The 23,182-nt window shown below is 55.8% G+C and overlaps 1 protein-coding gene and 2 long non-coding RNA genes across 3 annotated transcripts in view; 2 read left to right on the top strand and 1 right to left on the bottom strand.

Moving 5' to 3' along the window:
• ITGAM (integrin subunit alpha M) overlaps positions 1-23,182 on the top strand; it is a 42,431-nt gene that overhangs the window by 5,119 nt on the left and 14,130 nt on the right. The window contains exons 5-17 of the mRNA XM_058860914.1: positions 1,628-1,742; positions 3,668-3,798; positions 5,717-5,862; positions 6,743-6,896; positions 9,284-9,428; positions 10,216-10,289; positions 10,951-11,281; positions 11,935-12,071; positions 13,379-13,615; positions 14,496-14,702; positions 15,885-16,015; positions 20,258-20,418; positions 22,470-22,621. Coding sequence (XP_058716897.1) covers positions 1,628-1,742; positions 3,668-3,798; positions 5,717-5,862; positions 6,743-6,896; positions 9,284-9,428; positions 10,216-10,289; positions 10,951-11,281; positions 11,935-12,071; positions 13,379-13,615; positions 14,496-14,702; positions 15,885-16,015; positions 20,258-20,418; positions 22,470-22,621 — 2,121 coding nt within the window. The remainder of the gene's footprint in view (positions 1-1,627; positions 1,743-3,667; positions 3,799-5,716; positions 5,863-6,742; positions 6,897-9,283; positions 9,429-10,215; positions 10,290-10,950; positions 11,282-11,934; positions 12,072-13,378; positions 13,616-14,495; positions 14,703-15,884; positions 16,016-20,257; positions 20,419-22,469; positions 22,622-23,182) is intronic.
• On the bottom strand, positions 16,065-16,563 carry LOC131590659 (uncharacterized). The gene is made up of 3 exons (XR_009280194.1): positions 16,504-16,563; positions 16,297-16,339; positions 16,065-16,103 (listed from the first exon to the last, which is right to left on the bottom strand). It is a non-coding gene; the product is annotated as an uncharacterized LOC131590659 (long non-coding RNA).
• LOC131590650 (uncharacterized) lies at positions 19,336-20,031 on the top strand. Its single transcript, XR_009280184.1, has 3 exons — positions 19,336-19,454; positions 19,712-19,794; positions 19,979-20,031. It is a non-coding gene; the product is annotated as an uncharacterized LOC131590650 (long non-coding RNA).

Raw genomic sequence — 23,182 nt, 5'->3', positions numbered from 1 at the left:
GAGGTGGAACCCCAAAAATTGGTTTTTCAGGAGATTTCACCCCAAAAATTTGATTTTTAGGATGTTTCACCCCAAAATTTGGGTTTTTGGTAGAACATCGAGGAGGTGGAACCCCAAAACTTGGATTTTTAGAAGGTTCCACCCCAAAATTTGGGTTTTTGGTGAACCTCAAGGAGATGGAACCCAAAAATTGGATTTTTAGAAGGTTCCACCCCAAAAATTTGAGGTTTTGGGAGGTTTCACCCCAAAATTGTGGTTTTTGGTGGACCTCAAGGAGGTGGAACCCCAAAACTTGGATTTTCAGGAGATTTCACCCAAAAATTTTGGGTTTTTTTGGAGGTTTCACCAAAATTTGGGTTTTTGGTAGAACCTCAAGGAGGTAGAACCCCAAAAATTGGATTTTTAAGAGGTTTCACCCCAAAATTGTGGTTTTTGGTGGACCTCAAGGAGGTGGAACCCCAAAAATTGGAGTTTAGAAGGTTCCACCCCAAAAATTTGAGGTTTTGGGAGGTTTCACCCCAAAAATTTGGGTTTTTGGTGGACCTCAAGGAGGTGGAACCCCAAAACTTGGATTTTCAGGAGATTACACCCCAAAATTTGGATTTTTAGGAGGTTTCACCCCAAAATTTGGGGTTTTGGTAGAACATGGAGGAGGTGGAACCCCAAAAATTGGTTTTTTAGGAGATTTCACCCCAAAATTTTGGGGTTTTTTGGAGGTTTCACCAAATTTTGGGTTTTTGGTAGAACATCGAGGAGGTGGAACCCCAAAATTTGGATTTTCAGGAGATTTCACCCCAAAATTTTGGGTTTTTTTGGAGGTTTCACCCAAAATTTGGGTTTTTGGTGGACCTCAAGGAGGTAGAACCCCAAAAATTGGATTTTTAAGAGGTTTCACCCCAAAATTGTGGTTTTTGGTGGACCTCAAGGAGGTGGAACCCCAAAACTTGGATTTTTAGAAGGTTCCACCCCAGAAATTTGAGGTTTTGGAGGTTTTACCCCAAAATTTGGGTTTTTGGTAGAACATGGAGGAGGTGGAACCCCAAAACTTGGTTTTTTAGGAGATTTCACCCCAAAAATTGGGTTTTTTGGAGGTTTCACCAAATTTTGGGTTTTTGGTAGAACATCGAGGAGGTGGAACCCCAAAAAATGGATTTTTAAGAGGTTTCACCTCAAAATTTTGGGGTTTTTTGGAGGTTTCACCAAATTTTGGGTTTTTGGTAGAACATCGAGGAGGTGGAACCCCAAAAAATGGATTTTTAAGAGGTTTCACCCCAAAATTTTGGGGTTTTTTGGAGGTTTCACCCAAATTTGGGTTTTTGGTAGAACATCAAGGAGGTGGAACCCCAAAACTTGGTTTTTCAGGAGATTTCACCCCAAAATTTTGGGGTTTTTTGGAGGTTTCACCAAATTTTGGGTTTTTGGTGGACCTCAAGGAGGTAGAACCCCAAAAATTGTATCTTTAGAAGGCTCCACCCCAAAATTTTGTGGTTTTGGTGGACCTCAAGGAGGTGGAACCCCAAATTTCTTTCCTGAGGGACTTTTCCCCCCGGGATTTTGGGATTTGACCCAAAATTGGCTTTTTTGAGGTGAAATCCAGGTTGACCCCTCCCCCAAATGTCACCTCCAGGTGTGTGGCCCCACCTCCCCCCAGGTGTGCGGGGTCAATGTCCACCTCAACGGCTTCTGCGTCCAGCTGGACTCCGCCCTGCGGCCGGTCCGGAACCTTCCGGAGAAATTCCCAGGTAGGGGGTGGTCAGTGGTCATCGTGGTCACTCATGGCCATGGACATTGACCACTGACCACCCAATGGTCATCGTGGTCACTCATGACCATGGGCGTGGAGTGGTCACCACCCAGTGGTCATCGTGGTCATTCATGACCATGGACAGGGACCCCAGTGGTCATCGTGGTCACTCATGGCCATGGACATGGAGTGGTCACCTGGTGGTCATCATGGTCACTCATGTCCATGGATGTTGACCATTGACCACCCCAGTGGTCATCGTGGTCATTCATGGCCATGGACGTTGACCATTGACCATCCAATGGTCATCGTGGTCATTCATGGCCATGGACGTTGACCATTGACCATCCAATGGTCATCGTGGTCACTCATGGCCGTGGACGTTGACCATTGACCACCCCAGTGGTCATCGCGGTCACTCATGGTGGTGGACGTTGACCATTGACCACCCCAGTGGTCATCATGGTCATTCATGTCCATGGATGTTGACCATTGACCATCCAATGGTCATTGTGGTCATTCATCTCCATGGACATTGACCATTGACCATCCAATGGTCATTCATGGTCATGGGCGTGGAGTGGCCACCACCCAGTGTTCATTGTGGTCATTCATGGCCATGGACATGGAGTGGTCACCACCCAGTGGTCATCGTGGTCACTCATGGTTGTGGACGTTGACCATTGACCATCCAATGGTCATTGTGGTCATTCATGTCCATGGACATTGACCATTGACCACCCAATGGTCATCGTGGTCACTCATGGCCATGGACGTTGACCATTGACCACCCCAGTGGTCATCGTGGTCACTCATGGCCGTGGACGTTGACCATTGACCATCCCAGTGGTCATCGTGGTCATTCATGGCCATGGACAGTGACCCCAGTGGTCATCGTGGTCACTCATGGCCGTGGACGTGGAGTGGTCACCTGGTGGTCATTGTGGTCACTCATGGCCGTGGACGTTGACCATTGACCACTCAATGGTCATCGTGGTCACTCATGGCCATGGACGTTGACCATTGACCACCCCAGTGGTCATTGTGGTCACTTATGGTCGTGGATGTTGACCATTGACCACCCCAGTGGTCATCGTGGTCACTCATGGCCATGGATGTTGACCATTGACCACCCAATGGTCATCTTGGTCACTCATGGCCGTGGATGTTGACCATTGACCACCCCAGTGGTCATCATGGTCACTCCTGTCCATGGTCACTCCTGGCCGTGGTCACTCCTGGCCATGGTCACTCCTGGCCGTGGTCACTCCTGGCCATGGTCACTCCTGGCTGTGGTCACTCCTGGCCGTGGTCATTCCTGTCCATGGTCACTCCTGTCCGTGGTCACTCCTGTCCATGGTCACTCCTGTCCATGGTCACTCCTGTCTGTGGTCACTCCTGGCCATGGTCACTCCTGTCCGTGGTCACTCCTGGCTGTGGTCACTCCTGGCCGTGGTCACTCCTGTCCATGGTCACTCCTGGCCATGGTCACTCATGACCCTGAGTGGACCCACGGCCATGAGTGACCATGGCCAGGAGTGACCATGGTCATGGGTGGCCATGGTCACTTGGTGAAGTGGTCACTCATGGCCATGGTCACTCATGGCCGTGGGTCCACTCAGGGTCATGAGTGACCACGGCCAGGAGTGACCACGGCCAGGAGTGACCACGGCCAGGAGTGACCATGACCAGGAGTGACCATGACCAGGAGTGACCACGGCCAGGAGTGACCATGGCCAGGAGTGACCACGGACAGGAGTGACCACGGCCAGGAGTGACCATGACCAGGAGTGACCACGGCCATGAGTGACCACGGTTGTGGGTGTGGTCACTCCTGTCCATGGTCACTCCTGTCCGTGGTCACTCCTGGCCGTGGTCACTCCTGTCCGTGGTCACTCCTGTCCGTGGTCACTCTGTCCGCAGAGTGTCCGAAGCCCTCGCTGGACATCGCCTTCCTGGTGGACGGCTCGGGCAGCATCGGCCGCGGGGACTTTGAGACCATGAAGATCTTCATCGCCGCGGTCATCCGGCGCTTCCGCCACGCCGACGTCCAGGTAACGTCCACCCGGCCACCACTGGTCACCTCCCTGGTCACCTCGGGGGTCAGCTGGCCTGGGGTGGAGTGGTGGCCACCCCTGTGGTCATCTTGGGTCATTGGTGGTCATGGATGTTGAGTGGTGACCACCCCAATGGTCATTCATGTCCATGGACATTGACCACTGACCACCCAATGGTCATCTTGGTCATTCATGGTCATGGATGTTGAGTGGTGACCACCCCAATGGTCATCTTGGTCATTCATCTCCATGAACATGGAGTGGTGACCACCCCAGTGGTCATCTTGGTCATTCATCTCCATGAACATGGAGTGGTGACCACCCCAGTGGTCATCTTGGTCATTCATGTCCATGGATGTTGAGTGGTGGCCACCCCTGTGGTCATCTTGGGTCATTTGTGGACATGGACATTGACCACTGACCACCCCAGTGGTCATCTTGGGTCATTTGTGGTCATGGATGTTGAGTGGTGACCACCCAATGGTCATCTTGGTCATTCATGTCCATGGATGATGAGTGGTGACCACCCAATGGTCATTCATGGTCATGGATGTTGACCATTGACCACCCAATGGTCATCTTGGGTCATTCATGGTCATGGATGTTGAGTGGTGACCACCCCAGTGGTCATCTTGGGTCATTTGTGGCCATGGGTGTTGAGTGGTGACCACCCAATGGTCATTCATGGTCATGGATGTTGAGTGGTGACCACCCCAATGGTCATCCATGTCCATGGACATTGACCACTGACCACCCAATGGTCATCTTGGTCATTCATGTCCATGGACATTGACCACTGACCACCCAATGGTCATCTTGGCTCATTTGTGGCCATGGATGTTGAGTGGTGACCACCCAATGGTCATCCTGGTCATTCATCTCCATGGACATTGACCATTGACCACCCCAGTGGTCATCTTGGTCATTCATGTCCATGGACATTGAGTGGTCACTCTCAATGGTCATCCTGGTCATTCATCTCCATGGACATTGACCACCCAATGGTCATCCTGGTCATTCATCTCTATGGCCATTGACCATTGACCACCCCAGTGGTCATCTTGGTCATTCATCTCCATGGACATTGAGTGGTCACTTTCAGTGGTCATCTTGGTCATTCATCTCCATGGCCATTGACCATTGACCACCCCAGTGGTCACCTTGGTCATTCATCTCCATGGACATTGAGTGGTCACTTTCAGTGGTCATCTTGGTCATTCATCTCCATGGACATTGACCATTGACCACCCAATGGTCATCTTGGGTCATTCATCTCCATGGACATTGAGTGGTGACCACTCCAGTGGTCATCCTGGTCATTCATGTCCATGGACATCGAGTGGTGACCACCCCAGTGGTCATCCTGGTCATTCATGTCCATGGACATTGAGTGGTCACTCTCAATGGTCATCTTGGGTCATTCATCTCCATGGACATTGACCATTGACCATCCAATGGTCATCTTGGTCATTCATGTCCATGGACATTGAGTGGTCACTCTCAATGGTCATCCTGGTCATTCATCTCCATGGCCATTGACCACCCAATGGTCATCTTGGTCATTCATCTCCATGGACATGGAGTGGTGACCACCTCAATGGTCATTCATGTCCATGGACATTGACCATTGACCATCCAGTGGTCATCTTGGTCATTCATCTCTGTGGACATTGAGTGGTGACCACCCCAGTGGTCATCCTGGTCATTCATCTCCATGGACATTGAGTGGTGACCACCCCAGTGGTCATCCTGGTCATTCATCTCCATGGCCATTGACCACCCAATGGTCATCCTGGTCATTCATCTCCACGAACACCAAGTGGTGACCACCCAATGTCCACTGACCACCAGAGGTGACCACCGGGGCTGTTCCGGAGTGACCGCTCCGGTGGTCACTCAGTGTCCATCTGTCCAGTTCTCCCTCACCCAGTTCTCGGACAAGATCCGGACCCACTTTGACTTCGGGACCTTCCGGAACCTTCCGGACCCCGCGCGGCTCCTCAGGAACGTCCGGCAGCTCGGCGGCTCCACCTACACGGCTACGGCCATCCTGACCGTGCTGTGAGTGACCACTGACCACTGACCACTGACCAGTGACCACCACTGACCACCACTGACCATCACTGACCATCACTGACCACTGACCACTGACCACCACTGACCATCACTGACCACTGACCACTGACCAACACTGACCATCACTGACCACTGACTGCTCCTCTGGCCACGGCCATCCTGACCGTGCTGTGAGTGACCACTGACCACTGACCGCTGACCAGTGACCACCACTGACCATCACTGAGCGTCACTGACCATCACTGACCACTGACTGCTCCTCTGGCCACGGCCATCCTGACCGTGCTGTGAGTGACCACTGACCACTGACCACTGACCACTGACCACCACTGACCACCACTGACCATCACTGACCACCACTGACCACCACTGACCACCACTGACCACTGACCATCACTGGCCATCACTGACCACTGACTGCTCCTCTGGCCACGGCCATCCTGACGGTGCTGTGAGTGACCACTGACCACTGACCACTGACCACTGACCACCACTGACCACCACTGACCACCACTGACCACTGACCACTGACCATCACTGACCATCACTGTCCACCACTGACCACTGACCACTGACCACTGACCACTGACCACCACTGACCACCCAGGCAGGAGATGTTCGTGGCTGACCGCGGCGCTCGGTCCAACATCTGCTGACCACTGACCACTGACCACTGACCACTGACCACCACTGACCACTGACCACTGACCACTGACCACCACTGACCATCACTGACCACCACTGGCCACCCAGGCAGGAGATGTTTGTGGCTGACCGCGGCGCTCGCTCCAACATCTGCTGACCACTGACCACTGACCACTGCCCACTGCCCACTGACCATCACTGACCACCACTGACCACCCAGGCAGGAGATGTTCGTGGCTGACCGCGGCGCTCGGGCCGGCGCCCGGCGGATCCTGGTGGTGGTGACCGATGGTCAGAAGTTCGGGGACAGCCGGGACTATCCAGAGGTCATCTCCAAGGCCGAAGCCATGGCGGTCACTCGCTACGCCATCGGGGTGAGCGGCGGTCAGCGGTCGTGTCCGGCTGTCCGGGTGTCCACCCTTGTCCAGATGTCCATCCGTGTCCAGCTGTCTGTCCATCCATCTCCATCCATGTCCAGTTGTCCATCTGTGTCCATCCATCCATCCGTGTCCAGCTGTCCATCTCTGTCCATGTCCACCCGTGTCCAGCTGTCCATCCATGTCCACCTGTCCATGTCCAGCTGTCCATCTCTGTCCATGTCCATCCGTGTCCAGCTGTCCATCCATCCATGTCCATCCATGTCCAGCTGTCCATCTCTGTCCATGTCCATCCGTGTCCAGCTGTCCATCCATCCCACCGTGTCCACCTGTCCATCCATGTCCAACCATGTCCATCCATGTCCATCCATCCATCCGTGTCCAGCTGTCCATCTCTGTCCATGTCCATCCATGTCCAGATGTCCATCCATGGCCAGCTGTCCATCCATCCATGTCCATCCATGTCCATCCATGTCCATCCATGTCCATCTGTCCACCTCACCTGTCCGTCCATGTCCATCCATGTCCACCTGTCCGTCCATGTCCACCTGTCCATCCATGTCCATCCATGTCCACCTCACCTGTCCATCCATGTCCATCCATGTCCATCCATGTCCACCTGTCCATCCATGTCCACCTGTCCATGTCTACCTGTCCGTCCATGTCCACCTGTCCATGTCCACCTGTCCATGTCCACCTGTCCATCCATGTCCACCTGTCCATGTCCACCTGTCCATCCATGTCCAGCTGTCCATCCATGTCCATCCATGTCCACCTGTCCGTCCATGTCCACCTGTCCATGTCCACCTGTCCATCAATGTCCACCTGTCCACCTCACCTGTCCATCCATGTCCACCTGTCCATCCATGTCCACCTGTCCACCTCACCTGTCCGCCCATGTCCATCCATGTCCACCTGTCCATCCATGTCCACCTGTCCATCCATGTCCACCTGTCCACCTCACCTGTCCACCTCACCTGTCCAGGTGGGCCAGGCCTTCAGGACCCCCCAGGCCCGTCAGGAGCTCCTGGACGTGGCCTCCAGCCCCTCCCACCTGTCCATCCATGTCCACCTGTCATCCATGTCCACCTGTCCACCTCACCTGTCCACCTCACCTGTCCAGGTGGGCCGGGCGTTCCAGTCGCCCTCAGCCCATCAGGAGCTGCTGGACGTGGCCTCCAGCCCCGCCCACGTTTTCCATCCATGTCCACCTGTCCACCTCACCTGTCCACCTCACCTGTCCACCTCACCTGTCCACCTCACCTGTCCAGGTGGGCCAGGCCTTCAGGACCCCCCAGGCTCGTCAGGAGCTCCTGGACGTGGCCTCCAGCCCCGCCCACGTTTTCCATCCATGTCCACCTGTCCATCCATGTCCACCTGTCCATCCATGTCCACCTGTCCATCCATGTCCATCCATCCATGTCCATCCATGTCCACCTGTCCATCCATGTCCATCCATGTCCACCTGTCCATCCATGCCCACCTGTCCATCCATGTCCATCCATGTCCACCTGTCCATCCATGTCCATCCATGTCCACCTGTCCATCCATGTCCACCTGTCCATCCATGTCCATCCATGTCCACCTGTCCATGTCCACGTGTCCATCCATGTCCACCTGTCCACCTCACCTGTCCAGGTGGGCCGGGCGTTCCAGTCCCCCTCAGCCCATCAGGAGCTCCTGGACGTGGCCTCCAGCCCCGCCCACGTTTTCCATCCATGTCCACCTGTCCATCCATGTCCACCTGTCCATCCATGTCCACCTGTCCACCTCACCTGTCCAGGTGGGCCGGGCGTTCCAGTCCCCCTCAGCCCATCAGGAGCTCCTGGACGTGGCCTCCAGCCCCGCCCACGTTTTCCATCCATGTCCACCTGTCCATCCATGTCCACCTGTCCATCCATGTCCACCTGTCCATGTCCACCTGTCCATCCATGTCCACCTGTCCATCCATGTCCACCTGTCCATCCATGTCCACCTGTCCACCTCACCTGTCCACCTCACCTGTCCAGGTGGGCCGGGCGTTCCAGTCCCCCTCAGCCCATCAGGAGCTGCTGGACGTGGCCTCCAGCCCCGCCCACGTTTTCCATCCATGTCCACCTGTCCATCCATGTCCACCTGTCCATGTCCATGTGTCCATCCATGTCCACCTGTCCACCTCACCTGTCCAGGTGGGCCGGGCGTTCCAGTCCCCCTCAGCCCATCAGGAGCTCCTGGACGTGGCCTCCAGCCCCGCCCACGTTTTCCATCCATGTCCACCTGTCCATCCATGTCCATCCATGTCCACCTGTCCATGTCCACCTGTCCACCTCACCTGTCCATCTCACCTGTCCACCTCACCTGTCCACCTCACCTGTCCACCTCACCTGTCCACCTCACCTGTCCAGGTGGGCCGGGCGTTCCAGTCCCCCTCAGCCCATCAGGAGCTCCTGGACGTGGCCTCCAGCCCCGCCCACGTTTTCCGGGTCGACTCCTTCGGGGCCCTGGAGGGGATCCAGAGCGAGCTCCAGGAGAAGATCTTCGCCATCGAGGGTACCTGGGCACACCTGGGCACACCTGGGGACACCTGGGGACACCTGGGCACACCTGGGGACACCTGAGATACACCTGGGGACACCTGGGGATACCTGGGGACACCTTCGGGCCCCTGGAGGGGATCCAGAGCGAGCTCCAGGAGAAGATCTTCGCCATCGAGGGTACCTGGGCACACCTGGGCACACCTGGGGACACCTGGGACACACCTGGGCACACCTGGGCACACCTGGGACACACCTGGGGACACCTGGAGACACCTGGGGACACCTGGGCACACCTGGGGACACCTGGGGACACCTGGGGACACCTGGGACACACGTGGGGACACCTGGGGACACCTGGGGACACCTGGGCACACCTGGGGACACCTGGGGACACCTGGGCACACCTGAGATACACCTGGGCACACCTGGGCACACCTGGGACACACCTGGGGACACCTGGGGACACCTGGGGACACCTGGGGACACCTGAGATACACCTGGGGACACCTGGGGGGGATAAAAACACACCTGAGACACACCTGGGGACACACCTGGGGACACCTGGGGACACACCTGGGGACACCTGGGCACACCTGGGGACACCTGGGGACACCTGGGCACACCTGGAGACACCTGTGAGTACCTGGGGACACACCTGGGGGTACCTGGGCACACCTGGGGACACCTGGGACACACCTGGGACACACCTGGGGACACCTGGGCACACCTGGGCACACCTGGGGACACCTGGGGACACACCTGGACACACCTGTGTCTCACCTGTCCCTCACCTGTCCCAGGTACGAGCTCCGCCCTCAGCAGCTCCTTCCAGCTGGAGATGGCCCAGGAGGGATTCAGCGCCACCCTGACCCCTGTAGGTGACCCCTGACCTTTGACCCCTGACCTTTGACCTCTGACCCCTGACCTTTGACCCCTCTGACCCCTTTCGCCCCACTGAGCTTTGACCCTTGACCCCCTGACCCTTTTGACCTCTGACCCCACTGACCTTTGACCTTTAAACCCTTTGACCCCTCTGATCCCTGACCTTTGACCCCTGCCCTCTGTCCTCTGCCCTTTGACCCTTTTGACCTTTGACCCCTGACCCCACTGACCTTTGACCCCTCTGACCCCTCTGACCCCCTCTGACCTTTGACCCCTGACCTTTGACCTTTGACCCCACGGACCCCTTTGACCCCACTGACCTTTGACCCCTCTGACCCCTCTGACCCCTCTGACCTTTGAATCCTGACCTTTGACCTTTGACCCCAGTGACCCCACTGACCTTTGACCTTTGACCTCACTGACCACTGCCCACTCCCTTACTGGTGTCCCCAGGACCTCACTGACCTTTGACCTTTGACCCCTCTGACCTGTGACCCCTCTGACCTCCGACCTTTGACCCCACTGACCTTTGACCTTTGACCTCACTGACCACTGACCACTCCCTTACTGGTGTCCCCAGGACCTCAATGACCTTTGATCTTTGACCCCACTGACCTTTGACCTTTGACCCCTTTGACCTTTGACCCCTCCAGGCCGGTCCGGCCCTGGGAGCCGTCGGCGCCTTCGATTGGTCCGGAGGGGTCCTGGTCTACGGCGGGGGAGGGGCGGCCACCTTCATCAACGGCTCCGGGCCACACCTGGGCACACCTGGGGGACACCTGGGGACACCTGGAGCACACCTGGGCACACCTGGGGGACACCTGGGGACACCTGGAGGACACCTGGGCACACCTGGAGGACACCTGGGGACACCTGGAGCACACCTGGGCACACCTGGAGCACACCTGGGCACACCTGGAGGACACCTGGGGACACCTGGGGGACACCTGGACGGCGTCGGGGACATGAGGGACGCTTACCTGGGTAAGGAGGGGACACCTGGGAGGGGTTTGGGGGGGTCTGGGGTCACCTGGGCAGGTGGAGGGGCCCAAAATTCACACCTGGGGGGGGGAACTCACCTGGAATGGTCCAAAATTCACCTGGAATGGTCCAAAATTCACACCTGGGGGGGAAAATTCACCTGGAATGGTCCGAAATTCACCTGGAACCCCCCAAAATTCACCTGCAATGGCCCAAAATTCACCTGGAATGGTCCAAAATTCACACCTGGGGGGGAAAATTCACCTGGAATGGTCCAAAATTCACACCTGGGGGGGGAATCACCCTCATTGACCATCACTGGTCACTCAGTGGTCACTCAGCGGTCACTCAGGGGTCACTCAGTGGTCACTCAGTGGTCACTCAGGGTGGGTCAGTGGTCACTCAGTGGTCACTCAGGGTCACTCAGTGGTCACTCAGTGGTCACTCAGTGGTTAGTGGTCACTCAGGGTCACTCAGTGGTCAGTGGTCACTCTCTGGCCGCAGGGTACTCGGCCGTGGCCGTGCCTTGGGGTCACTCAGTGGTCACTCAGGGTCACTCAGTGGTCACTCAGTGGTCAGTGGTCACTCAGGGTGGGTCAGTGGTCAGTGGTCACTCAGTGGTCAGTGGTCACTCAGTGGTCACTCTCTGGCCGCAGGGTACTCGGCCGTGGCCGTACCTTGGGGTCACTCCTGGGCTCTGGTCCTGGGCGCTCCCAGGTGGGGTCACCTGGGCAGGGTCATCGTCCTCTCCGGCCACACCTGGACACTGCAGGCCCAGGCCACCGGCCGGCAGGTGAGGTCACCTGGGGTCACCTGGGGTCACCTGGGGGTCACCTGGGACAGGTGGGGTCACCTGGGGGTCATCTGGGGTCACCTGGGGGTCATTTGGGGTCACCTGGGGGTCATTTGGGGTCACCTGGGGGTCACCTGAGGTCACCTGGGGGTCACCTGGTGTCACCTGGGGGTCACCTGGGACACACCTGGAGGTCACCTGGGGTCACCTGAGGGTCACCTGGGGTCACCTGGGGTCACCTGAGGGACACCTGGGGTCACCTGGGGTCACCTGAGGGTCACCTGGGGGTCATCTGGGGTCATCTGGGGTCACCTGAGGGTCACCTGAGCGTCACCTGAGGGTCATTTGGGGGTCACCTGAGGTCACCTGGGGTCACTTGGGGTCACCTGGGGTCACCTGGGACACACCTGGGGTCACCTGAGGGTCACCTGGGGGTCATTTGGGGTCACCTGGGGGTCATTTGGGGTCATCTGGGGGTCACACCTGGGGTCACCTGGAGACACCTGGGGTCACCTGGGGTCACCTGAGGTCACCTGAGGTCACCTGGGGTCACCTGAGGGTCACCTGGGGTCACCTGGGGTCACCTGGGGTCATCTGAGGTCATCTGGGGTCACCTGAGGTCACCTGGGGGTCATCTGGGGTCATCTGAGGTCACCTGGGGGTCATTTGGGGTCACCTGGGGGTCACCTGGGGTCACCTGGGGTCACCTGGGGGTCATTTGGGGTCACCTGGGGGTCACCTGGGGTCACCTGGGGGTCACCTGGGGGCACCTGAGGGACACCTGGGGTCATCTGGGGTCACCTGGGACACACCTGGGGTCATCTGGGGTCACCTGGGGGTCACCTGGGGTCATCTGGGGTCATCTGGGGTCACCTGGGGTTACCTGGGGACACCTGGGGACACCTGAGGGACACCTGGGGGTCATTTGGGGTCACCTGGGGGTCATCTGGGGTCATCTGGGGTCACCTGGGGTCACCTGGGGTCACCTGAGGGACACCTGGGGGTCACCTGGGGTCACCTGGGGGTCACCTGGGGGTCACCTGGGGTCATCTGGGGTCACCTGGGGTCACCTGGGGTCACCTGAGGGTCACCTGGGGGTCACCTGGGGGTCACCTGGGGTCACCTGGGGTCACCTGGGGGTCACCTGGGGGTCACCTGGGGTCACCTGGAACACACCTGGGGTCACCTGGGGTCACCTGAGGGTCACCTGGAACACACCTGGGGTCACCTGGGGGTCATCTGGGGTCACCTGGGACACACCTGGGGTCACCTGGGGGGGTCTCACCTGTCTTTCCCCCCCTCCCCAGGTGGGCTCCTATTTCGGGGCGTCGCTCCTGGCCCTGGAGCCCCGCCCAGGTGAGCCCAGCCCAGGTGAGCCCCGCCCAGGTGAGCCCAGCCCAGGTGAGCTCAGCCCAGGTGAGCCCAGCCCAGGTGAGCCCAGCCCAGGTGAGCCCCGCCCAGGTGAGCCCCTGCGGATCCTGGTGGGGGCGCCCCTGTTCTACGGGGGGGGCAGCGGTGGACGAGTGGAGCTGTGCGAGCTGCAGGTGAGACACACCTGGGACAGGTGAGGAACACCTGGGACAGGTGAGGGACACCTGGGGGGGTACCTGGGACAGGTGAGACACACCTGGACAGGTGAGGGACACCTGGGACAGGTGAGACACACCTGGGGGGACACCTGGGACAGGTGAGGGACACCTGGGACAGGTGAGGGACAGGTGAGACACACCTGGACAGGTGAGGGACACCTGGGACAGGTGAGGGACACCTGGGGGACACCTGGGACAGGTGAGCTGCAGGTGAGACATACCTGGGCAGGTGAGACACACCTGGGACAGGTGAGACACACCTGGGGGACACCTGGGACAGGTGAGGGACAGGTGAGACACACCTGGACAGGTGAGGGACACCTGGGACAGGTGAGGGACAGGTGAGACACACCTGGACAAGTGAGGGAGACACACCTGGACAGGTGAGACACACCTGGGACAGGTGAGGGACAGGTGAGGGACAGGTGAGGGACACCTGGACAAGTGAGACACACCTGGGACAGGTGAGGGACAGGTGAGACACACCTGGACAGGTGAGGGACACCTGGGACAGGTGAGGGACACCTGGGGGGGTACCTGGGACAGGTGAGGGACACCTGGGGGGTACCTGGGACAGGTGAGACACACCTGGACAGGTGAGGGACAGGTGAGACACACCTGGACAGGTGAGACACCTGGGGTGTCCCAGATGTCCCTCACCTGTCTCGCCTGTCCCCTCTCACCTGTCCCAATCTCACCTGTCCCAACCTCACCTGTCCCCATGTCCCACCTGTCCCCTCTCACCTGTCCCCAGATCTCTCACCTGTCCCACCTGTCCCCTCTCACCTGTCCCACCTGTCCCCTCTCACCTGTCCCACCTGTCCCCGTGTCCCAGGGCTCTCACCTGCGCTGTCACCTGTCCCTGCGGGGCTCACCTGGGCAGCCCCTGGGCCGCTTCGGGGCCAGCCTGGCTCACCTGGGCGACCTGGACGGGGACACCTGGCCCGAGGTGGCCGTGGGGGCTCCCCTGGAGGACGACGGGGGCGGAGCCGTTTACCTGTTCAGGGGCGCACCTGGAGGGGTCAGCGCCGAGGGAGCACAGGTGAGACACACCTGGGGACACCTGGGACAGGTGAGGGACACCTGGGGACACCTGGGGACACCTGGGGACACCTGGGGACACCTGGGGACAGGTGAGGGACACCTGGGGACACCTGGGGAACATCTGGGACACACCTGGGGACACCTGGGGGGTGACGGGGGCGGAGCCGTTTACCTGTTCAGGGGCGCACCTGGAGGGGTCAGCGCCGAGGGAGCACAGGTGAGACACACCTGGACAGGTGAGGGACACCTGGGGACACCTGGGGACACCTGGGGACACCTGGGGGGAGCTGGGGACACCTGGGGACACCTGGGGACATTTTGGGGACACCTGGGGACAGCTGGGGACACCTGGACAGGTGAGGGACACCTGGGAACACCTGGGGACACACCTGGGAACACCTGGGGACACCTGGACAGGTGAGACACACCTGGGGACACCTGGGGAACACCTGGGGGCACCTGGGGACACCTGGGGAACACCTGGGGGCACCTGGGACAGGTGAGGGACACCTGGGGACACCTGGGGAACACCTGGGGGCACCTGGGGAACACCTGGGGGCACCTGGGGACACCTGGGGACACCTGGGGCACCTGGGGACACACCTGGGAACACCTGGGGACACCTGGGACAGGTGAGACACACCTGGGTGGGGGGAGGGTCTCACCTGTCCCATCTCACCTGTCTCACCTGTGTGACCTCACCTGTCTCACCTGTCCCTTCTCACCTGTCCCATCTCACCTGTCCCACCTGTCTGACCTCACCTGTCCCATCTCACCTGTCCCACCTTACCTGTCCATGTTGCACCTGTCTGACCTCACCTGTCTCACCTGTCCCACCTGTGTGACCTCACCTGTGTGACCTCACCTGTGTGACCTCACCTGTGTGACCTCACCTGTGTGACCTCACCTGTCCCACCTCACCTGTGTGACCTCACCTGTGTGACCTCACCTGTGTGACCTTACCTGTCTCTCTCACCTGTCTGACCTCACCTGTCTGACCTCACCTGTCTCTCACCTGTCTCACCTGTGTGACCTCACCTGTGTGACCTCACCTGTCTCACCTGTGTGACCTCACCTGTCTCACCTGTCCCATCTCACCTGTCCCATCTCACCTGTGTGACCTCACCTGTCTCTCACCTGTCTCACCTGTCTGACCTCACCTGTCTCTCACCTGTTCCAGCGCATTCCGGGCTCCAGGTTCCCGTCCCAGCCCCGATTTTTCGGCCAATCCCTGAGCGGCGGCCGCGACCTGAGCGGGGATCACCTGCCCGACCTGGCCGTGGGGGCGCGGGGACAGGTGCTGCTGCTCAGGTGAGTCCAGGTGACCCCGAAAACACCTGGAAACACCTGGAAACACCTGAAAACACCCAAAAACTGCCAAAATTCACCCAAAATTCACCTGGAAACACCTGGAACTGCCCAAATTCACCCAAAATTCACCCCAAATTCACCTGAAATCACCCAAAATTCACCTGAGTCACCCCAAACCCCCCGGGGACAGGTGCTGCTGCTCAGGTGAGTCCAGGTGACCCCAAACACACCTGGAAACACCTGAAAACACCTGAAAATACCCAAAATTCACCCAAAAACACCCAAAATTCACCTGAAATCACCCAAAATTCACCTGGAACTCACCTGAGTTCCCACGGGGACAGGTGCTGCTGCTCAGGTGAGTCCAGGTGACCCCAAACACACCTGGAAACACCTGGAAACACCTGAAAATACCCAAAAACTGCCAAAATTCACCGAAAAACACCTGAAAATACCCAAAATTCACCCAAAATTCACCTGGAACTCACCTGAGTCACCCCAAACCCCCCCAGGGACAGGTGCTGCTGCTCAGGTGAGTCCAGGTGACCTCAAACACACCTGAAAACACCTGGAAACACCTGAAAACACCTGAAAATACCCAAAAACACCCCAAAACTGCCAAAATTCACCCAAAATTCACCTGGAAACACCTGGAACTGCCCAAAATTCACCCAAAATTCACCTGGAACCCACCTGAGTCACCCCAAACCCCCCCGGGGACAGGTGCTGCTGCTCAGGTGAGTCCAGGTGACCTCAAACACACCTGAAAACACCTGGAAACACCTGAAAATACCCCAAAACTGCCAAAATTCACCCAAAATTCACCTGAAATCACCCAAAATTCACCTGAGTCACCCCAAACTCCCCTGGGGACAGGTGCTGCTGCTCAGGTGAGTCCAGGTGACCCCGAACACACCTGAAAACACCCAAAAACTGCCAAAATTCACCCAAAAACACCCAAAACCTGCCAAAATTCACCCAAAATTCACCTGAAATCACCCAAAATTCACCTGAGTCACCCCAAACCCCCCCGGGGACAGGTGCTGCTGCTCAGGTGAGTCCAGGTGACCCAAAAACACCTGAAAACACCCAAAATTCACCCAAAATTCACCTGGAAACACCTGGAACTGCCCAAATTCACCCAAAATTCACCTGAAATCACCCAAAATTCACCTGAAATCACCCAAAATTCACCTGGAACTCACCTGAGTTCCCACGGGGACAGGTGCTGCTGCTCAGGTGAGTCCAGGTGACCCCGGAAACACCTGGAAACACCTGAAAACACCTGAAAATACCCAAAAAACCACCTGAAAACACCCAAAATTCACCCAAAATTCACCCAAAATTCACCCAAAATTCACCCAAAATTCACCTGGAACTCACCTGAGTCACCCCAAAGCCCCCCGGGGACAGGTGCTGCTGCTCAGGTGAGTCCAGGTGACCCCAAAACACCTGGAAACACCTGAAAACACCTGAAAACACCTGAAAATACCCCAAAACTGCCAAAATTCACCCAAAATTCACCTGGAAACACCTGGAACTGCCCAAATTCACCCAAAATTCACCTGAAATCACCCAAAATTCACCCAAAACTCACCTGAGTTCCCGCGGGGACAGGTGCTGCTGCTCAGGTGAGTCCAGGTGACCCAAAAACACCTGGAAACACCTGAAAACACCTGAAAATACCCAAAATTCACCCAAAATTCACCTGGAAACACCTGGAACTGCCCAAATTCACCCAAAATCCACCTGAAATCACCCAAAATTCACCTGGAACTCACCTGAGTCACCCCAAACCCCCCCGGGGACAGGTGCTGCTGCTCAGGTGAGTCCAGGTGACCCCGGAAACACCTGGAAACACCTGGAAACACCTGGAAACACCTGGAAACACCTGAAAACACCCAAAAAAACACCTGAAAACACCCAAAATTCACCCAAAATTCACCTGAAATCACCCAAAATTCACCTGGAACTCACCTGAGTCACCCCAAACCCCCCCGGGGACAGGTGCTGCTGCTCAGGTGAGTCCAGGTGACCCCAGAAACACCTGGAAACACCTGGAAACACCTGGAAACACCCAAAATTCACCCAAAATTCACCTGGAACCCCTCCAGGTGTCCCCAGGTGTCCCCAGGTGTCCCCAGGTGACCCCAGGTGTCCCCAGGTGACCCCAGCTGTATCTCAGGTGTCCCCAGGTGACCCCAGGTGTGTCCCCAGGTCCCCACCCCTGCTCCAGGTGTGTCTCTCGCTCACCTTCGAGCCCCAGGTGTCCCCAGGTGTCCCCAGGTGTCTCTCAGGTGTCCCCAGGTGTGTTCCAGGTGTCCCCAGGTGTCCCCAGGTGTCCCCAGGTGTCCCCAGGTGTATCTCAGGTGTCCCCAGGTGACTCCAGGTGTGTCCCCAGGTCCCCACCCCTGCTCCAGGTGCGTCTCTCCCTCACCTTCGAGCCCCAGGTGTCCTCAGGTGTATCTCAGCTGTCCCCAGGTGTCCCCAGGTGTCTCTCAGGTGTCCCCAGGTGTGTTCCAGGTGTCCCCAGGTGTCCCCAGGTGTCTCTCAGGTGTCCCCAGGTGTGTTCCAGGTGTCCCCAGGTGTCCCCAGGTGTCTCTCAGGTGTCCCCAGGTGTCCCCAGGTGTGCCCAGGTGTCCCCAGGTGTCCCCAGGTGTCCCCCAGGTGTGCCCAGGTGTCCCCAGGTGTGTCCAGGTGTGCTCAGGTGTGTCCCCAGGTGTATCTCAGGTGTCCCCAGGTGTCCCCAGGTGACTCCAGGTGTGTCCCCATCCCCAGGTGTGTCCAGGTGTATCTCAGGTGTATCTCAGGTACCTCCAGGTGTCCCCAGGTGTCCCCAGGTGTATCTCAGGTGTCCCCAGGTGTCCCCAGGTGACCCCAGGTGACTCCAGGTGTGTCCCCAGGTCCCCACCCCTGCTCCAGGTGCGTCTCTCGCTCACCTTCGAGCCCCAGGTGTCCCCAGGTGTATCTCAGGTGTCCCCAGGTGTCCCCAGGTATCTCCAGGTGTGTCCAGGTGTCCCCAGGTGTCCCCAGGTGTCCCCAGGTGACCCCAGGTGTGTCCCAGGTGTGTCCCCAGGTGTCCCCAGGTGATCTCAGGTGTATCTCAGGTGTCCCCAGATGTCCCAGGTGTGTCCCAGGTGTGTCCCAGGTGTGTCCAGGTGTCCCCAGGTGTCCCCAGGTGTCCCCAGGTGTGACCCCAGGTGTCCCCAGGTGTATCTCAGGTGTCCCCAGGTGTGTTCAGGTGACTCCAGGTGACTCCAGGTGTGTCCCAGGTGTCCCCAGGTGTCCCCAGGTGTCCCCAGGTGACCCCAGGTGTGTCCCCAGGTGTCCCCAGGTGTGTCCAGGTGTCCCCAGGTGTGTCCCAGGTGTCCCCAAGTGTCCCCAGGTGTGTCCCAGGTGTCCCCAGGTGTATCTCAGGTGTCCCCAGGTGTCCCCAGGTGTGTCCAGGTGTCCCCAGGTGTCCCCAGGTGTGTCCCCAGGTGTCCCCAGGTGTATCTCAGGTGTCCCCAGGTGTGCTCAGGTGTGTCCCCAACCCCTCCAGGTCCCCCACCCCTGCTCCAGGTGCGTCTCTCGCTCACCTTCGAGCCCCAGGTGTGTCCCCAGGTGTCCCCAGGTGTCCCCCAGGTGTCCCCAGGTGTATCTCAGGTGTCCCCAGGTGTATCTCAGGTGTCCCCAGGTGTGTCCAGGTGTGTCCAGGTGTCCCCAGGTGACTCCAGGTGTGTCCCCAGGTGTCCCCAGGTGTCCCCAGGTGTCCCCAGGTGTATCTCAGGTGTCCCCAGGTGTCTCTCAGGTGTATCTCAGGTGTCCCCAGGTGTCTCTCAGGTGTGTCCAGGTGTCCCCCAGGTGTCCCCAGGTGTCCCCAGGTGACCCCAGGTGTGTCCCCAACCCCTCCAGGTCCCCACCCCTGCTCCAGGTGCGTCTCTCGCTCACCTTCGAGCCCCAGGTGATTCCAGGTGTCCCCAGGTGTATCTCAGGTGTCCCCAGGTGTCCCCAGGTGTCCCCAGGTGTATCTCAGGTGTATCTCAGGTATCTCCAGGTGTCCCCAGGTGTCCCCAGGTGTGCCCAGGTGTCCCCAGGTGACTCCAGGTGTGTCCAGGTGACTCCAGATGTATCTCAGGTGTATCTCAGGTGTCCCAGGTGTCCCCAGGTGTCCCCAGGTGACCCCAGGTGTCCCCAGGTGTATCTCAGGTATCTCCAGGTGTCCCCAGGTGTGTCCCCAGGTGACTCCAGGTGTGTCCCCAGGTCCCCACCCCTGCTCCAGGTGCGTCTCTCGCTCACCTTCGAGCCCCAGGTGATTCCGGCCGCGGTTTCCGAGTGTCCCGAGGAGGGGGAGGAGCCTCGGGCTCACCTGGCGCGGGCGCGGCCTCTGCTTCACCTGCGCCAACGCAGCCGGGACAGCTTCGGTGAGAGACGGGATTCCCAAAATTCCCGGAATTCCCAAAATTCCCAATCCCAAAAATCCCAAAAATCCCAAAATCCCAACCCCAGAATTCCCAAAATTCCCAAAATTCCCCCAAAATTCCACAAAAATTTCCCAAAAATTCCACGAAAATTCCCAAAAATTCCCCAAAAAAATTCCCCACCCCAGAAATCCGAAAATTCCAAAATTCCCAAAATTCCCAACCCTGGAAATCCCAAATTCCCAACCCTGGAATTCCCAAAATTCCCAAATTCCAAAAATTCCCAAAAATTCCCCAAAAATTCCCCAAAATTTCCCACAAAAAATCCCAAAAAATTCCCCCCAAAATTCCCCAAAATTCCCCCAAAATTCCCCCTAAAATTCCCCAAAAATTCCCCAAAAATTCCACAAAAATTCCCCCCAAAATTTCCCAAAAATTCCATAAAAATTCCCAAAAATCCCCAAAAATTCCCAAAAATTCCCCAAAAAATCCCAAAATTCACCAAAAATTCCCAAAAATTAAAAAAAAAAATCCCCAAAATTCCCCCCAAAATTCCCCCCAAATTCCCCAAAAATTTCCCAAAAATTCTCCAAAAATTCCCAAAAAATTCCCAAAAAATTCCCCCAAAATTCCCCACAAAATTCCACGAAAATTCCCCAAAAATTCCCCAAAAAATCCCCCAAAATTCCCCAAAATTCCAAAAATTTCCCCAAAAATTCCCCAAAAATTCCCCCAAAATTCCCAAAATTCCCCCAAAATTCCCCAAAATTCCCCCAAAATTCCACAAAAATTCCACAAAAATTCCCCAAAATTTCCACAAAAAATCCACAAAAATTCCCCCAAAATTCCTCAAAATTCCCACAAAATTCCCCCAAAAATTCCCAAAATTTCCCAAAAAAATCCCCCAAAAAATTCCCAAAAATTCCAAAAAATTACACAAAAATTCCCCCAAAATTCCCCAAAAATTCCATAAAAATTCCCAAAATTCCCCAAAAAATTCCAAAAAAATTCCACAAAAATTCCCCCAAAATTCCCAAAAATTCCCCAAAAATTCCCCAAAAATTCCCCAAAGTTCCCAAAAATTTCCCCAAAATTCCCCAAAAATTCCCCCAAAATTCCCCAAAAAATTCCCCCAAAATCTCCCAAAAATTCCCCAAAAATTCCCCCAAAATTCCACAAAATTTCCCCAAAAATTCCCCCAAAATTCCCAACCCCAGAAATCCCAAAATCCCCAAAATTCCCAAAACTCCCAACTCCGGAAATCCCAAATTCCCCAACCCTGGAATTCCCAAAATTCCCAAATTCCCAAAATTCCCAAAAATTCCCCAAAAATTCCCCAAAATTTCCCACAAAAAATACCAAAAAATTCCCCCCAAAATTCCCCAAAATTCCCCAAAAATTCCCCCAAAATTCCCCAAAAATTCCCCCAAAAATTCCACAAAAATCCCCCCAAAATTCCCCAAAATTCCCAAAAAATGTCCCCAAAAAATCCCCAAAATTCCCAAAAATTCCCAAAAATTCCATAAAAATTCCCAAAAATTCCCGAAAATTCCCAAAAAAATCCCCCAAAAATACCCAAAATTCCCAAAAATTCCCGAAAATTCGCAAAAAATTCCACAAAAATTCCAAAAAAATTCCCAAAAATTCCACAAAAATTCCCCAAAAATTCCCCAAAAATTCCACAAAAATTCCCCCAAAATTCCCCAAAAAATTCCCAAAAAATTCCACAAAAATTCCACAAAAATTCCACAAAAAATCCCCAAAAATTCCACAAAAATTCCACAAAAATTCCCCAAAAAATTCCACAAAAATTCCCCAAAAATTCCCCAAAAATTCCTCAAAAAATTCCCAAAAAATTCCCAAAATTCCCCCCAAAATTCCCCAAAAATTCCCAAAAATTTTCCCCAAAAAATCCCCAAAAATCCCCAAAAATCCCCCAAAAAATCCCCCAAAAATCCCAAAAAATCCACAAAAATTCCCGAAAATTCCCAAAATTCCCCCAAAATTCCCCAAAATTCCCCAAAATTCCCCAAATTCCCGAATTCCCTCGGCAGGTTCCGAGCTCTCTCTCTCTCTCCACTTCCGGGCCGAGCTCGATCCCGGGAGGCTCCGGAGCCGCGGAATTTTCGCTTCCGGAACCTTCCAGAACGGGAGCCTCCGGATGGGGGAGGGGCGGAGCTGCCGCAGCCTCGAGATCTTCTCCAAGGTGGGGAAAAAATTTGGGAATTTTGGGGAATTTTGGGGAATTTTTTTGGAATTTTTGGGGAATTTTTGGGGAATTTTTGGGAATTTTTTGGGAATTTTTTTTTTTTTTTAATTGGATTTTTTGGGGTTTTTTGGGGGAATTTTGGGAATTTTTGGGGGAAGTTTTGGGGAATTATTGGGGAATTTTGGGAGAATTTTTTGGGAATTTTAGGAAATTTGGGGGGAATTTTTTGGAATTTTTGGGGAATTTTTGGGGGAATTTTTTGGGAATTATTGGGGAATTTTGGGAGAATTTTTTTGGAATTTTGGGAAATTTGGGGGGAATTTTGGGGAATTTTTGGGAAATTTTTGGGGAATTTTTTTGGAATTTTTGGGAATTTTTGGGAATTTTTGGGGAATTTTTGGAGAATTTTTGGGGAAATTTTTGGGGAATTTTGGGAAATTTGGGGGGAATTTGTGGGGAATTTTGGGAGAATTTTTTGGGGAATTTTGGGGGAAATTTTGTGGGAATTTTTGGGATATTTGGGTGGAATTTTGATGGAAATTCGCGGAAATTTGGGTT

Source organism: Poecile atricapillus, chromosome 34 (assembly GCF_030490865.1).
Source record: "Poecile atricapillus isolate bPoeAtr1 chromosome 34, bPoeAtr1.hap1, whole genome shotgun sequence".
Lineage (NCBI taxonomy): Eukaryota > Metazoa > Chordata > Aves > Passeriformes > Paridae > Poecile > Poecile atricapillus.
The sequence above is the reverse complement of the archived record's forward strand: the minus strand, read 5'-3'. Positions and strand labels throughout refer to the sequence as shown.